At 39.2% G+C, this 16,813-nt stretch overlaps 2 protein-coding genes across 8 annotated transcripts in view; both read left to right on the plus strand.

Annotated features, from left to right (window-relative positions):
* LOC129773277 (protein held out wings) overlaps positions 1-8,531 on the plus strand; it is a 48,026-nt gene extending 39,495 nt beyond the window's left edge. For all 7 annotated transcript variants that reach the window (XR_008742676.1, XR_008742677.1, XR_008742675.1 and 4 more), the window contains one exon: positions 7,296-8,531. Coding sequence is in view for 1 of the 7 variants with exons in the window: in XM_055776873.1 (XP_055632848.1) it covers positions 7,296-7,361 (66 nt within the window). In the remaining 6 variants the exon portion in view is untranslated. The remainder of the gene's footprint in view (positions 1-7,295) is intronic.
* A 6,771-nt stretch (positions 8,532-15,302) lies between these two features.
* LOC129773159 (uncharacterized) lies at positions 15,303-15,845 on the plus strand. The gene has a single exon (XM_055776734.1). It carries the CDS (start codon positions 15,303-15,305, stop codon positions 15,843-15,845), a length of 543 nt encoding a protein of 180 aa, XP_055632709.1.
* Positions 15,846-16,813: the final 968 nt, after the last annotated feature.

The raw sequence follows: 16,813 nt of genomic DNA on the forward strand, positions 1-16,813 counted from the left end.
TTCTCCGCAGAGGACAAATTTAACGTTCCGGAGGAGATTCGCAAGCAGAAACTATCCAAGTTTGCCAAAAAGTACATGGTGTGGCAAGCGATCTGCTCTTGCGGAAAGCGGAGCGCCCCTTCGTGATGACCGGCACGGTAAACGGGCAGGTTTACCTTAAGGAGTGCCTACAGAAGCGCTTACTACCACTATTGAAGCAGTACGAGGGCCCGACCTTCTTCTGGCCGGATCTCGCTTCGTGCCACTATTCAAAGGACGTGTTGGAGTGGTACGAAGCCAACGGGGTCACCTTCGTGCCAAAGGAAATGAACCCGCCCAACGCGCCGGAGCTTCGCCCAATAGAGAAATATTGGGCGATTATGAAGCAGGCCCTCCGGAAGAACCCAAAAGTTGTCAAATCGGAGGCGGACTTCAAGAGAAAATGGATTTCTGTTAAAAAAAAACTACAACCTGACGTTGTACAGAACCTTATGGACGGGGTAAAGAGGAAGGTGCGAGCATACGGGCTTGGGCTCGAAGTATGAATAAAAAGAAAAGGCCAAAAGTTGTTTAATAGTTTTTATTTAACTGCCTAAAATTTTCAAAAGGATCGGTCTACTGGGCGAATTTCCACAGAGTTTTTTCCGTGATGCAATTTGATGTGACACACCCTTTAGCAGAGATCGAAATTCAATCAATCAATCTAGTTCTCGATGAGTCGTGTAAAGTTGGAATTTTGGTCTCTTCCTTTGCACCGAAAATTTCGTTTCAGAGATAAAGAGATGTGGGTAAATCTTTCTCTCTGAAGTTCAACGAGAATGCTTTTTCGTCTCTCATTTAGTGCTGAAAATGTGGAGCGAAAAATCAGAGCTATCTTTACGTTAGCCTGTTTAGACAGCGTCTAAACGACAGCTTCTGAATTGTAAAAATATTAACCCATCTCATGTTCACTTCATGATGAAATACGATGTCACCGCATGTTTCCATGCAATGCTTTCAGCTGTACTGAAGAAGTGGAAAATCATGATCGGCATCAAGAAGTCACTGAAAACGAAACCATTTTTCGGCAATCATAACTCGCCGAAAAGTGCAGTGCACCCGTGGCCGAGTGGTTAGCGTCTCACATTATCATGCCGAGTGTTCGGGTTCGATTCCCGTTCTGGCCGGGGGATTTTTCGTCAAAGAAATTTCCTTCGACTTGCACTGTGGTCATGCGTATTCAAGAGCTTGCCCCTCGGAATACATTCAAGGCGTGTTATTTGGCTTAAGAAATCTCGACCAAGTATTAATAAATGACGCTGGTTAATGCATACGTTGAGACGGCAAAAGTTCCACAAGGGAACGTTAACGCCATTCAAGAAGAAAGAAGAACTCGCCGAAAAATAAAAATCGGCTTTTCGTTTCTCGCGGGAATCGAAGTGAGCGTATAACATTCTCTCGCTTCCTGTATTATCAACTATTTTTCCCTGTGGGCGAAAACGGATGTTTTTTCACTCAAAACGGCGAGCATTTCAATATCTGATAAATAGACATAAAATTCAGTGAATATGAAGTGTAATTAATAATAATTAATACAAACAATAATACTTTCTACTAAAATTAGTCGTTCTTATAATGAGTTGATTCACGTAACACAACTTATACAGTATCTTGAAAGTCTCAAATAAGAACTAGTGTTAATTAACATTTTGCGTTCGTATTAAATTTGGACATAGGAGCAGGGTCGCCATATTACAATCTGTGTTTGATCTGAGTTTTTTTTTCTCAGAAAATCTGTATCGAAATCTGTATTAACTTTTTGTGGTCGTATGTCTGCTCTCAGCAACTACAGCAAAAAAGTATATGATTATTATAATTTATGCAACAATGTATCAGTTCACACTTTTCTAAACGAATTTTAATGTCTTGTGAACTTATTCGCGAACCAAAACGGTGCTACTATGAATAATATATATAACGGTACTCAGTATGAACAAAAATTGTCATCTATGCTTAAGGAAAGGATTATTGTTGTGTATGTTCAAACAGAAAAGTAAACGGCGAAAGACACCAAACAAAATAAATACATGCGAAAGATATCACACGAAGAAGAATTATAGTAAATATTTTTTGATCATAAAAACATTGTATAGTAAATACTTATCATTCCTTTACAAAAAATAAAGGAATCTTGTTCACCATTCATAATCTCACAAAGTTATACATCACTGCTTGTTCAAGTAAAAATAATTGCGACCCCTTCAACATACATGTACAAATTTAAAACGACCACAAAAAGTTTAATTTATAAGTTCAATTTTGAAGCACAATCGCAACTTTAGTATCATTGATTGGCATAGTTATTATGAATTTGACGATGTTGATGGTATCCACGTAAAAATTTGTATTCACTTATCTTTAGTAGGAAAAACATAAACAGTGTTTTTTTATTGTAAAGCAATCCGTTGACGTAGACTTTTGCATCTTTTCGCCTTAGACTGAACATGAGAAAGCAGTACTACACACTACATATTAATATTTAAATGTCTCTCATTCAGACTGATTCGAATGCTCTATAAATAAAATTGGTCAGTTGGGAAAAAATATACCTAAAGCGTTACATAGGAGTTCTTGAAAAGGCGCCATGTTGAAAATGGGTTATTTTTAATGAAAAATCGCTGTTTAGAAACTCAGGAAAAAACGAAAAAATTAGATATCAGAAAACGGCTATGTAATGCTTTAGATAATTCATTTTTACATTCTGATAAAAAAATCAGCCAAATCAGTCGAGTAGATTCTAACAGTTTGGCTGAAAAGTTCATAAGGTTGACGTCTAGATGGCGCTTCTTGCAAAAATCTACTTGCCTATCATGAAGCACCATCTTTCAATGAATGGGTGTCAAAATTTGACAGCAATCGGTCGATTGGTTCGTGAGTTACAGCATTAAGAGTGAAGAAACTTTTGTTATTGTGAAAAAAATGGAAAAATCACAAATCAATGAAAACGCAAACGCAAAATTGCATGAATTGGGCTTCGAATTGTTTCCGCATCCACCGTATTCTCTAGATCTTGCCCCTAGCAACTATTTTCTGTTCGCAGACCTGAAAAGAATGCTCGCTGGCAAGAAATTTAAGACCGATGATGAAGTGATTACCGAAACTGAGGCCTATTTTGAGGAAAACCCGAAAGAGTACTACAGAAATGGTATCAAGTTGCAAGATCGCTATAATCGCTGCATCGCCCTCGAAGGCAATTATGTTGAATAATCAAATTGAATTTTGCAAAAAAATAGTTCTACTGTGTTACCTAATAAACTTTTCAGCCGAACTGTTAAGATATCGATACCACCAGTTGAATAAAACACGGTTTCGAGAAAAACGCGTTTAAAAATTCATACAGCAATACTATATCCCTTGAAGTGACTTCATACTTTTGGATGTTACTTTCCAAAGAAATCAAATATCGAGAAATCTTTTAAGGACAACATATTTAAGGGCATAAGCTGCCCAAAAAATAAAAAAAATATAATTTTTTTCAACCTTCCAGACCGGGGTTCCCCCTCAATACTAATGCCCTATAGCATTCATTGAACTTCATTTGTGGATTCATGAGAGATTGAATACTCGTCGATAGACAGTTTTATTGGGTCACAACCCTCCGAATTGCTTCCTAATACTTTATCAAGGTTACACCGAACCGTTTTTTGGTCAGAGTTTTCAAATAGTCGAGAAACTAGTTCCGTTTAGCATAATACTCCTCTTGCTGTACTTTCCATGATTAAGAATGCAAATTTGTTGAGCCTCCCGTGATTCACGATGGTTTTCTGAAACTAGATTAGTTATACTGGCTTATTGAGTTGGAATGTTGAGATGATAAAGCTGTGGCTCCGAAGGCATTGTTTCATTCATGACGCGACTCTTCAGGGTCTCAGGACATACTACATGATCCAAGATGTTTTCGCTAGCCGGTCTTGTTGATATAGTATTCATTATATGAATAGTTGCAGTTGAACAAGGTAGACAACCATGCAGCCTGTTCGATTGGCTTTATTCATACCTTCGACTGTCACACAAGAGCAAACATTTTTTTACACCCGAGCAGATAGTACCCAATATGTCATAAGACAGCGCATGTGGGCAATATGGTGGTCTATACACATCATGCACATCAAGCGAGGAATTCTTCAAGCTGACATTAATGTGGTGGAATGATTACGCTTAGCTAAGATCTGAATTTGCAGCAGTTTTCTAATGAGAAACCGATATCAATTAGCATTTTGCCAATATTCTGAAGTTGTCTCTCCCGAAGCAGCATACCCAATTTAACCTCAATTTCAGACAATTACAGTCGTAGAGAATGGTACTGCTAGTTAATAAAGCCTTTGGATATTGATTGACTGACTGGAATGTTATTAAATTTATGTAGAACTTATAATCGGCAACTGTGTTTGAAGGTATTGAGTACGATCAGGACAAACCACAGACACTCCGAAACTGATGTGGCACAATAAAACAAATAAAGTCAAGCTACTGTCCGGAGAATCCTTATTCCCCTTCGAATAACTTTCTTTTTTTGTCAACTAATTTAGGCACTGAGAAAGAATCTAATGTTAAAAAGGTGATATTTATACCGCCACAAATCGATTTTATATTTGTGTATCATCCTCATGCGAAAATGCTTACAGATCGGAAATGGTGGATCTTCGTACAATCTGACATGTTTCTACTAACCCTGACAGCTAGTTATACATAGCGCTTATTTGATATCAAACTTTTCAACCAAACGTATTCCTTTTTCGTGATGCCTTTTCCATGAATATTCTAAAGCTTGCCACATAGAATACATTTAAGGCGTGCTATTTGGCATAAGAAATCTCAACTAAGTACTAATAAAAATGACGCTGGTGATCATCTACGTTGAGACGGCATAAGTTCCACTGGAAACGCTAGCGCCATCAAAGAAGAAATTCCCAGGTGTACTAATTTGAAACCAGAATTCGCACATTAATAGATTTACTTGCTAATGTGAAAGGTCAAAAATCATTGTCGATCGTAATTTTCCATGTTTTCAATATCTGTCAACAATATCCAATTCAAAATATCAGAAATTTCATGTAGCGACAATTTTTCTTGAGTGCTTGAAATTGTAAATTCTGTGACTTCGAACTACGATCGCCAGAACCACTATTCCACATTTTACAACCTCTTGAATCTACCTTTAGTAACGCATAAAACTAGCAATGATGTGTGCATTTCATGCAAAAATACAGAAGCACTCACCACCAGACAGTATGAATATCGACTCGGTACCTCCATCGAACAAAAAACCACAGCGGAAACTCTTTTAGAAAGAAATAGCTCTGAAAGAACTAATAAATTAACTCCTGTGGAATAATTCTGCCGGGTCTGATTAACGAATACTTCAGCTATTCAACAAGAAACGACGACGAAGAAGTTTCAAACGATTCTTTTGGAAATTCGACCGAAGTACACGCTGAGCTCCTTCCGATTATCATTTGTTTTCATCGACACACTCACTGAGAAGGACTTAAATTGTTATGAAAATGTTGGAAAACGACTTTCGCCTGGTTCGGCTACAATGACAAAAAATCTGGTGATGTATTCATGAATTTCCCGACAGATGGGGAAAATCTGCAGTTTTCAATAGCTATTGCTTTGAATAAAATATTTGGAAACCATTCGAGAACAATGAACATGCATTTTCGATGAAAAAAAAAATCTGATTTCATATTTATACATCGACTACATTTGCTGTTAACGTCACTTATTTATAAAGACCGAAAACTTTATTCCTGTTTTAGTGGGCTCTAGTCACTGCGAATGCATCATGGAATTTTCATCTCAATTTCTGAAACTTATTCCAATTGCGCATCTGAGTATGATCACATTATATAATATTTACAATGCTAGTTCTTCTTTAGTTTACTCTGTGAATTTCGTTGAGATCACGACATCGAATAATACATGTATTTTTGAGTATTGAATAAAGAAAAATATGCCTTAACTGGAATTAGATCCGGACTAATGTTATCTGCATTATAAAGCATACACTTCAACAACAACACTTTGCCAATGAAATCGATGCATTTATTTCTGGTCACTGGGAAAAACTATTCTACGCGTCCGCGATCCCATTAATTTTTTAACAATAAATTAATAGTTCGATCATATCGATGATCGAGCTAAGAATAACATATTTCTACTACGCAATGTTATGTACATAGGAAACACCGTAATCCCTGCTGAAATGGGTTCACATAATTCGAATAAATTACTTCTTTCTGTTATTAGGCTTCGAACACATAACCAATGTGACTTTCAATTATACAGTTTTAGTTTAATTCCAATATTTTCATAGTTCAATTTATGTATTATATTCATATTGTTTAATGTTGTTTCTTGACAATAATTGAAACTTCAACAATTTTCAAACCAGTCCAATGATGTATTCAATTTCTATCGAATACCTCCGTTTATTTTTCAACCATATGTATATGAAAGCGAATTGGTACCTACATGCTCACAACGCTGGTGTCTGCTCCAAGAGGCTAAAAATATCTCTGGAATGCGCTCGCATAAAGGGAAGGAAAAACAAGATATATAACGCACATCCCGTGCGGAAAAATATGTGCTTAGCGGGGATGAGCACTTCTAAATTATGAATTTGTGATGTTTTCAAACGCAAAATTGTGGAAACCCACAAATTGTACGATTTGAGCAGAAGTTGATGCATCCATTCGATTGACCCTCGAACAAGGAAATCACTGCATCAGCTCAGAGGCCCCTGGAGGGCCCCTCCATTAATGACCACCTTCAGGCTCGAACACAAAATCCGCTGAAAGATATTTGTCTCGCCTGAGACATAAACGTGTTGAAAAAGTAGGAAAAACACGTTCGACCGGCTCAAGTATGCTGATGCCGTTGCCGCTGGTGCCGACCGGTACCGATATGATACCGCTGGAACCTCTAGTAGTACGGATGTGGGAGGGGAAATTTATTGCCGCCGAGAACGTGTCAGTGACTGAGAAAAATCTCACCAACTGAAAAATAATTCAAACAGCTTTTTTTCCCTACCGGTCGTTTAACATGCGAGTGAGCCTCGCACGTTATTTTTGGACCCCAGCTATGTACATATGGTTTGTACTGCATTGAGGGCATCCCATAACTTTTTATTTAGTCAGTGGAATGGTGTTTCAACATTGTTGAAACGCGTATGTTAGCAGGAAAACTGCATTCAAAATAATTTTTCAATATAGTAGATACTAAAAAATAATGCAATCCCAAATTCTAATTTGATGTTCCACTTTCGCTTTCAGGTGCAACCATCTGGAAAACACAGGTCGGCTTGGAACTACATCCGCAAAAACTACAGTCGTAATTAGGAGTCAACACCTTCCTGGCGTGGATACAAAACATCAAAGCCGAGTGTATTCCGAACCACTTGGAAGCTGTTCCGGGTGCAGTACTACTACCTCCGACATTAATACACGACACAGTTCCACGAGACAAAACACCAACACCGCCAAAAAAAAAAAAAAGAAAGTGAAAGGAATCCGCGTGAAGATATTGGGATGCACAAAAGCAGCGGGAAAGCAAGCAAGCAGCACAAATAAAAATCGGAAACAAAAGAGACGAAGCAGCGATAAAAACATAACTATGTGAATGCAAAAAAGGTAAACACCAATTTTGGATTGATGAGGAGACATTCCATACAGACCGTTATAAAAGCCAGAAAGTTGTGAAGTAGGTACCCGTTTTAAAGTAGCAGCAAGAGATTGTCCGCGCAGCCCGTGATGCGGAGTGGATAAAAAAAGAGAGTGCCAAAACGTGCCACCCCTTCGTGCGCCCCTACGCCCTTCTATCGTCCCACAGGTGCTGCACAAAAAGGTATGACCCTCTCCACCAACAACACGGTATGGCATCGATTAAAAGAAGCGCGTGACGGTGGAGGAAAAAAATGAGGAAAAGCCAACGACAATACTGAGTTGAAGGTAATCAGCAATAAACCGGACGGCAAGTGAATTCGCGAAACGCCGCACGAATCCGCTCGTGAAAGTAGCCCATCGATGATGGGTCCGGCGAAAGTGACAGATGGATGCGTGGGGTCCGTCCAGGGGATGATGCACTTAAATGCAGTTAGTCAGTTTTTACCTATATTTTTAAGAAATCGACCCAAAATTGCACTTTTACAACAAACCAGTTACCAAGTATTTTCGTTCGTTCTTTTTACGTGTAGATGTTATTAGTAGATATGTAATGTACTTTTGCAAATCCGAACGTGTTAAGCGAAATAGCTCGGAGGAAAGCCATGATGAAATTGATGGAAATGTGAATGTGAAGTACTTCCATGATGTGCCTAGAGATAATATTGAAAAATTCAAGATGTTTCATAAATGCTTTGTTAAAATGTGACAAACTAGTCGTATACTGAGGATAGGTGTATACAAGTAAATATAATTCGAGAACATTTTTCATATGTATTGTAAATGTATTAAAGTTTAATGACAGTTTAGTATTATTAAGTAAGTAAACTATTTATGCGTAGAACGATATCGCTATCTGTTATGTTTCATTGCATCAGAAAAGAAATAAGTCCTTGTAGATGTTGAGTAATTAAGGTCAACATAGAAAACATCCCGAGCACTAGAAAGGAAGATATGTACAAACGAAGGTCTTTCTTTAAAATGAAAAAGGACTGTCCCTTTCCTCGTACAACTACTCCCGACTGGACAGACGGGTTAAATCAGCCAGAATACAATAATACACCACGTTTCGTTCAATGAAAAGAACAAAGTTTCTTTCAGCGCGTGTAGACTTGGTTGGTTTGTTCCAGAATTGAAAAAAGAAGATATGACCGGTGACAGGTACGATTAAAACGGTTTGGCCAGTTCGAGACGAATAGCCAATTGATTATCTTCATTATGAGGCACTTAATCTCTTATTTTAATACCAAGATCTTTAAGCAGTCGGGTAGCGTGACCGTGTGACACCCGAGGCGAGTATCTTAGGTGTCATCCCCTCCACACAAAATTTGTTTTCAAATATTTTGGTGTAACCTAGCTTCGCACGAGTTCCATCTCACTGTAGTAATTTTGTTTTCTATTTGCTTATTATCTAACTTAAACATAGATATTTTCGGTGTCGGATCATGACGTTCTAGTTCGCATGCTTGTGTATCATGAAGAGCTAAAGAAAGCAGAGTTCTCTCGTTCTCGTTTGTGTCCGTTTGAACAAACGATAGTGAATTGTTCAGTGAAACGTGTCGAGCTAGAGTTGCTTCAAAATTTTCGGCTACTTTTCTCAGACGATTTTGACCGCCTTTGTAATTTCCAATGAAAACGATCAATTCACTTCAACATTCCCACTTTATTTTCCTCCTTCATTGTTATCCATGGTCCGGAGGGTTCTTATAAAAGCCTATCGAATGACTTTTGAATAGATTGTTCCTATCAACAGCAATTACCAGTGCATTGAGTTTGTACAGTATCATAAGTACAGATGACACAAAATTCTGAATTCAAAACTTGCCTGTAGAACAAACCTCGAACGACGATTTTGTTGTTCACTGTGTTGAACCGTTGGCATCATAACGATTACTCTTTTGCCTGTCCTAGAACGATCCGTGATTGTCCCTCGTTTAATGGCATAATAAACTCATCATGAGGAAACTGGAGACGTCCCGAGCGACTCTTCCCGACATCGAACCTTCTGTAAGGTCGTGTACACAAGTGGTCAGATGATGTGAAAGCCACGACCAAAACGAAAGAATAAAAACCTACCACTCACTGACAAATTCCTAGGAGACCTAGAGGCAAATGTCTTCATTTTGAAGACATTTGACTAACTGTGAAGACATTTGATTTTGTGAAGAGATTGTAAAATGTGTGAAGAAATTTCAGTATGATAGCGTGCATGGGTTTTAAGAGATATTATTGCCAGGAAATTCTAACTATTGACCGTAAATATCGTCAAAAGAAGTAAAGCTTTTGTCTCAGTCTCATTCGCTTGCTTTTCTTATCAGAGTCACTTGTTTACTTTTGTTCTTTGTACTTTTGTGATCCAGCGGTGACTTTTGTCTTGGGGTCATTCACTTGTTTTTATTCACACTTTTCCAAGCAGAAAATCCACAAGCATATAAAATGGATTCGACAACAAAGCCACTTTTACTTCAAATTCTGGAGAAATTCAAGCGCTCTGATTACATATTGTCTCTAGAAGACATTACTCCATTTGCGCTTGAGAATTCGAATGATTGTGACAATGTATTTCTATTATCTTGGACCTATACTATACAATAAGTTAACCTAGATCTTTCAAACGACCACTTCACAAATCGAAGGTTTTCCGATTACATACCGTTTCAATAATCAGTTTTATGGATATGGTTTGAGTTACAACCAAAACATCAAAACTGAAATAAACAATTTGAGTTATCACAGTTCCGTTTTTTGTGGAAGAACTGGAGTTATACTCATTCTATCAACGGTTTATCAAGCCAGTTATCATTTCTAAACTCATAAAACTTAATTCGTGGTTGCGCAATTTATTTGTTGTTCACATTTATTGGAATAACTTTCAAAACCTCAAGGTAATATTGAGGAAATATAACAATACCAAATTGAATAAATTAAATTTGAACATTGATTAAGCTATCCAATTTTTTTTCAAAAGTTAGTTATGAATTTTAGCTCCCTCCGATATGATGATGAAGACATTTTTTCGTACGTATAAAATCGTTCAATGCGTATGGTCAAATCCCAAGTATAACAGTATAACAGAGTTAATGAACTTTTGACGTAGGACTATGTCTTTCGTTTCTGGTGTAAGTTCGAAAACGAGAGCGTTACGCCGGAGCAACAAGATTTTGAGCGTGAGGGTTGTTTCCGTTGCTGTTGGAATTGGCAATTCAGCGGTTGTGGGAACTGTGCTGGTGGGTATGTGAAAGAGCAATTACCAGCGGGCTTGTGTCGTACTGCACTAAGTTCTATTCGCTTTGGCCACATTAGTTGTTAGCGACTCATTACGATTGAGTGAGCGCAGCGGTACGCTGTTAACCCGTGGATATCCAGGCATGTAGTTTCCCGGCGACTGCTGCTTCAGCTAGAGAATAATCTGATCGTGCAAGTTGTGGGAAACCACAGCTGGTTCGATTGAAACCGGTCCAGTGTAGCTTCTTGGGGTGGCCGCTGATCAATCGCCATCGCTGACGTAAGCAGAGATGCCAGGTGATTTTTTGGAATGTCTTTCACATGGTACGAAAAGGAGTGTCTTCGAGTGTCTTCACAGTCATATCGGAGGAGACCGGGATCAATGACTTTTCTTTTGAACAAGGTTTCAATGTTTGTTCTAATTGATATTTTTATGTGTTGCATTTCATTGAACTTGCCTCGAGCTTTTGAAGTTTTTTTCATTGAATGTGAACAAAGAATATATTGCGCAACGACGAACTATATCTTGTGTGTTTCGAGATGATAATTGACTTGACGGGCCGTTGACTGAGTGAATATAGTTATTCCACAAAAACGAAACTTTGATAACTCAATTTGTTCATTTCAGCTTTGTAGTTTTGGTTTTAACTTAAACCATATCCATAAAACAAATTATTAAAACGGTATGTAAACAAAAAATCTTCGATTTGTGAAGTGGTCGTTCGAAAAATATAAAATATATCACAATCATTCGAACTCTCGAGTACAAATGAACCAATGTCTTCTAGAGACTATATGTATTTAGACCGTTGGAAGTTATCCAGAGTTTGAAAAAAAAAGTCGTTTTGTTGTTGAATTCATTATGTGTGCTTGTGGATTTTCTGCTTGGAAAGGTGAAAAAATGATAAGGATAAGATGGTGGCGCTGCTGGCAGTGGTGGCACAATCCTTTCTCGCAGGTCCTTGAGAAATGTCCCGGGTGAAGGCAATTACGGCACAGTTTGTATTTCGCTACTGCCTCGATTCGCTCAGGAATTTTCATTTTCTGGAATTTAGCACATTTAAAAGCAGAATGCCAAGAATCGTTGCAGAATGGACATCGAACACCCTCTCCATACGTGGTGTGACACACTGATAGTTTCGGTTGACGGAAATCTGGATTACTAGGTTTTGATGACGGTACAGCCTGTAATACTGCACAGTGATTACGCAGAAACTCAAGTAGATTGTTGTATGACGGAACTTCCTTAGAATTATGATGTGTTTCAGTGACGTAACGTGACTGTGTCCAGTCTTGAGCCTACCATGTATGCCAAAATGGTGCTCCATTCTGCGGTTTACTGACCTATTTTTTCTAGCATCTGTATATTTCTTTCGAATTCGCTAATAAGGTGGTTTAATCCCTGATTGCTTTCCCGTTTCAATACATCCAACGAGAATAAAGAATCCAAATGCGCCTTGACTATAAGTTTCTTATTCTCATAGATTTTCTCCAATTCCTTCCATGCTATTTCATAGTTAGCTGCTGTCTGCTCAAAGGAGCTTATTTTCTGAAGGGCATCTCCAGAGAGTGAAGAACGAAGATATGTGAATCGATCCATTGGTCCTTCGAGCCGGATTTCCGGATAATAGATAACGGATCGGATATTCGGACGAATTATCTGTGGACAATAAGTCGCATAGAACGCTATTGTGTTATATTGATCGGACAACAAAACTAATTGTTCGCGGACATTGTGAAAAGTGAATTTTTCCATACAAATTCGGTGAAATTAAAAGTTGATTAAAAGGAGAAATTTATCCACGATTGCTGGAGTGAACAGCGAATGCTGCTGATGGGGATCGTTTGGAGCAAATATCTGGAGGAGGACTTAGCAATTCGAGAGTTTGGAAGGCAGATGACATTGCATAAAAGCATACTCAGAGAAGTACTGCATGAAGAAAGGGAGGTGGTTTGTTGCATTTAACCGACCGTGGTGTTGAAAAAAAAATGAAAATAAATAAATAAATGCATGCGAGTTTTATTTCTGGCAAGTAGCAGAGGTTGTATTATTGTATTCCATTCTCCAAAAAATCGTTGAATTGTTGAATATTTTCCGCTGTTTATTCATACCATTGCTTGTCATTGTCTATCGGAAGTGTCGCTTGAGGTCGCGTGAGTGGAACGTTGGGTTGATCTGTCAATTTATTATTGAAAAGTGATTAATTTCACTTTTCCGGTGCAGTGCAGTGAGAAGTGAAAATGAGTGCCAACTTGAGGTCATTACTGAAGAAGGAGCGTCAATTGCGGGATAGTGTGAATCTAATCAGATTATTCTTGGAAAACTACAGCTCAGAAAGAGATAATCGACAAATCGGTGTGCGACTTCAGAAGCTGGAGGAAGTAGGAAAGAATTTCCTAGAGACCCGAGCAAAAATCGAGATGCTGTTGGAGGATGAGTCAACGAAGTGCGATGAAGAAGAAACTGCAGAGGCTGAACGCGAGAAGGAGAACTTCAGAGTGTTACAGGAGTTTGACGATGAGTTTTGCAACCTCAAGGCAGAACTGCTTGAGTTACAGATGAGAAAACGGCAAACATTTTCAAACGATGATGAGGGTCCTCAAACAAGGCAATCAAGTGGATTCTTTTCCAAGGTCCTGAAATCAATCTACCGGTGTTTAGTGGAAAGATCCGTGAGTTGGTAACATTCAGGGACACGTTTCGCAGTCTCATACACAACAACACGCAGTTAACACCAATGGATCGATTCACATATCTTCGTTCTTCACTCTCTGGAGATGCACTTCAGAAAATAAGCTCCATTGAGCAGACAGCAGCTAACTATGAAGTAGCATGGAAGGAATTGGAGAAAATCTATGAGAATAAGAAACTTATAGTCAAGGCGCATTTGGATTCTTTATTCTCGTTGAATGTATTGAAACGGGAAAGCTATGAGAGATTAAACCACCTAATTAGCGAATTCGAAAGAAATATACAGATGCTAGAAAAAATAGGTCAGAAAACCGCAGAATGGAGGACCATTTTGGCATACATGGTAGGCTCAAGACTGGACACAGTCACGTTACGTCACTGGGAAACACATCATAATTCTAAGGATGTTCCGTCATACAACAATCTACTTGAGTTTCTGCGTAATCACTGTGCAGTATTACAGGCTGTAGCGTCATCAAAACCTAGTAATCAAGATTTCCGTCAACAGAAACTATCAGTGTGTCACACCACGTATGGAAAGGGTGTTCGATGTCGATTCTGCAACGATTCTTGGCATTCTGCTTTTAAATGTGCTAAATTCCAGAAAATGAAAATTCCTGAGCGAATCGAAGCAGTAGCGATACAAACTGTGCCGTAATTGCCTTCACCCGGGACATTTCTCAAGGACCTGCGAGAAAGGATTGTGCTACCACTGCCAGCAGCGCCACCATTCCATGTTACACGTAGGACAGGTAAAATCCCCAGTTCCCTCACTGCAAATAAGACCCGCGACAATAGACCAACAGTTTCGACAGCCAAAATTCACACGCTCGAATCAGATTCAACAAAATCAAACGCCGACCAACAATACACCTGTTACGTCTGCCACCTCGCACAGCACACCAACACAACCCACTACAGGTCTGGTCACTGTAAGTCAAACCTACACCACTTTACCCGTTACACTCACACACAGCATTCTGTTATCAACGGCGCTTGTTAAAGTGACAGATTCTTGCGGAAATTTCAAGTTAGCACGAGCACTACTGGACTCTGGGTCCCAGCATTGCCTCATGACTTCCACATTTTTTAAAAGTTTGCGCTTCAAGAAAACTCCATCCTATCTAGTTATCCAATGTATCGGATCTAGTCGGTTCACGTCAACTACAGCAGTCAGTGCGGAAGTAGCAGCCAAAACGAAAACCATATCGCTATATTTTACGAACATGTACTTTTATGTGCTGCCAAGGCTAACTGTATCGCTGCCAACTTCTAGCTTCAATCCATCGATCCTCAAACTTCCTGAGTAAACGCTATTAGCTGATCCGTTATTTTATGAATCCAGTCCAATCGATATCATTATCGGAGCAGAGTATTATTTTGAGCTGTTACATGAGGGACAACAGAAAGCAACGTCAGAGGGACCTGCAATGCAGAACACGTTATTTGGATGGGTTTTTGCTGGCAAAATTCCTGAGAATACGTGCGGTCCATCAATGTCGATAGTCCAAGTTAGTGTTTCAATTGGATGTCCAACTGTTTCAATTGGATGTCCAGAGCAACTGGCTAAATTCTGGGAATTGGAAACGTGTAAATCGAAAACCACTTACTCTCTCGAAGAGACAGCATGCGAGGAGTTCTTTGAAAAAACGACAGTACGAGATGAAACCAGGAGATTCATAGTGACGTTACCTAAGAAAAAAATGTTGATTAATCAGCTCGGAAATTCAAAAGATGATGCAGTCAAACGTTTTATGGGACTGGAGAAAAGATTCTCGATGCATGCGGAACTCAAGAAACTGTATACAGAATTCATTCACGAATATTTAGCACTCAAACACATGAAACCTATCAGCGAGGATGAAAAGGAAGAGACAGGCTTCTACCTTCCACATCATGCCGTTTTGAAACCGCACAGTACCACAACAAAGTTACGTGTTGTTTTCGATGTCTCCTGTAAAACTAGTACAGGAGTATCGTTGAATGATGCACTAATGGTCGGTCCAGTTGTCCAAAAGGATTTGTTGGACATCATTCTGCGTTTTCGGGTCCATAAATGTGGTATAGTCGCTGATATAGCGAAGATGTATCGCATGATAGGTATCCACACGGAAGATCAGCGAATACTGTGGAGAGATTCGCCGATAGAACCAATCCGTACGTTTGAATTAGCTACAGTTACGTATGGTTCGGCTTCGGCTTCATATTTGGCAACGAAGTGCCTACAGAAATGCAGATGCAGATGAGGGAGTAAATAAATATCCAACAACGGCAAGGGTGTTAAAGCAAGACTTCTACATAGATGATTTGCTGACCGGAACGGACAACTTCGAAGATGGCGTAAAATTAGTGAAGGAATTGATAGAATTATTGGAGTCAGGTGGATTCTCTTTGCGCAAATGGAATTCTAATTGCGAGGCGATCCTGAAGAGCGTACCTCGTCAGCTACGTGACGATCGAACCATTTTAGATTTGGATTCAGCTCATTCATCAGTAAAAACGTTGGGCTTGATTTGGGAGCCCCGAACAGATACCTTCCGTTTCAGCACACCTGCATGGACTTCATCGACTATCACGAAGCGAACGATACTAGCTGATAGCTCACGACTGTTTGACCCATTGGTCCGGTCATCATCCAAGCGAAAATATTCTTTCAGGAACTGGGGAAACAAGAATACGGCTGGGATGACAAACTGAGCGTCGATATTGAACAATATTGGATCGAATTTAGAAGAAATCTCGCAGCAATCGACGGAATATCGGTGCCTCGTTGGGGTGGAATCGGCAACCATGCGAATGTAGTGCAGTTTCATGGATTCTGCGACGCTTGGGAGAAAGCGTATGGAGCTTGTATTTTTGTGCGAACAGTTTATGGAGACGGACAAGTGAATGTGCCGCTATTAACGTCAAAAACCAGGGTGGCTCCTCTAGAGAATTTAAAAACAAATCAAAGAAAACAGTCGATTCCACGTCTTGAACTATCATCGGCGTTATTATTGTCGCATCTGTACGACAAAGTCATAACCAGTCTTCGAATCAAACCACAATCCTACTTTTGGACGGATTCGTCGATAGTGAGATGCTGGCTTGCGTCGCCACCTTCAAGATGGAAGGAATTTGTTGCAAATCGAGTCTCCGAAATTCAGCATCTTGCAAGAGACGGGATATGGCAGCATATAGCAGGAGTAGAAAATCCTGCCGACATAATCTTTTT

The sequence above is a fragment of the Toxorhynchites rutilus genome, chromosome 3, assembly GCF_029784135.1.
Source record: "Toxorhynchites rutilus septentrionalis strain SRP chromosome 3, ASM2978413v1, whole genome shotgun sequence".
NCBI classification, from domain to species: domain Eukaryota; kingdom Metazoa; phylum Arthropoda; class Insecta; order Diptera; family Culicidae; genus Toxorhynchites; species Toxorhynchites rutilus.

What these genes read in the sequence shown, in the direction of transcription:
- LOC129773159 (XM_055776734.1), top strand. Translation starts at nt 15,303, where the DNA reads ATGTTGATTAATCAGCTCGGAAATTCAAAAGATGATGCAGTCAAACGT.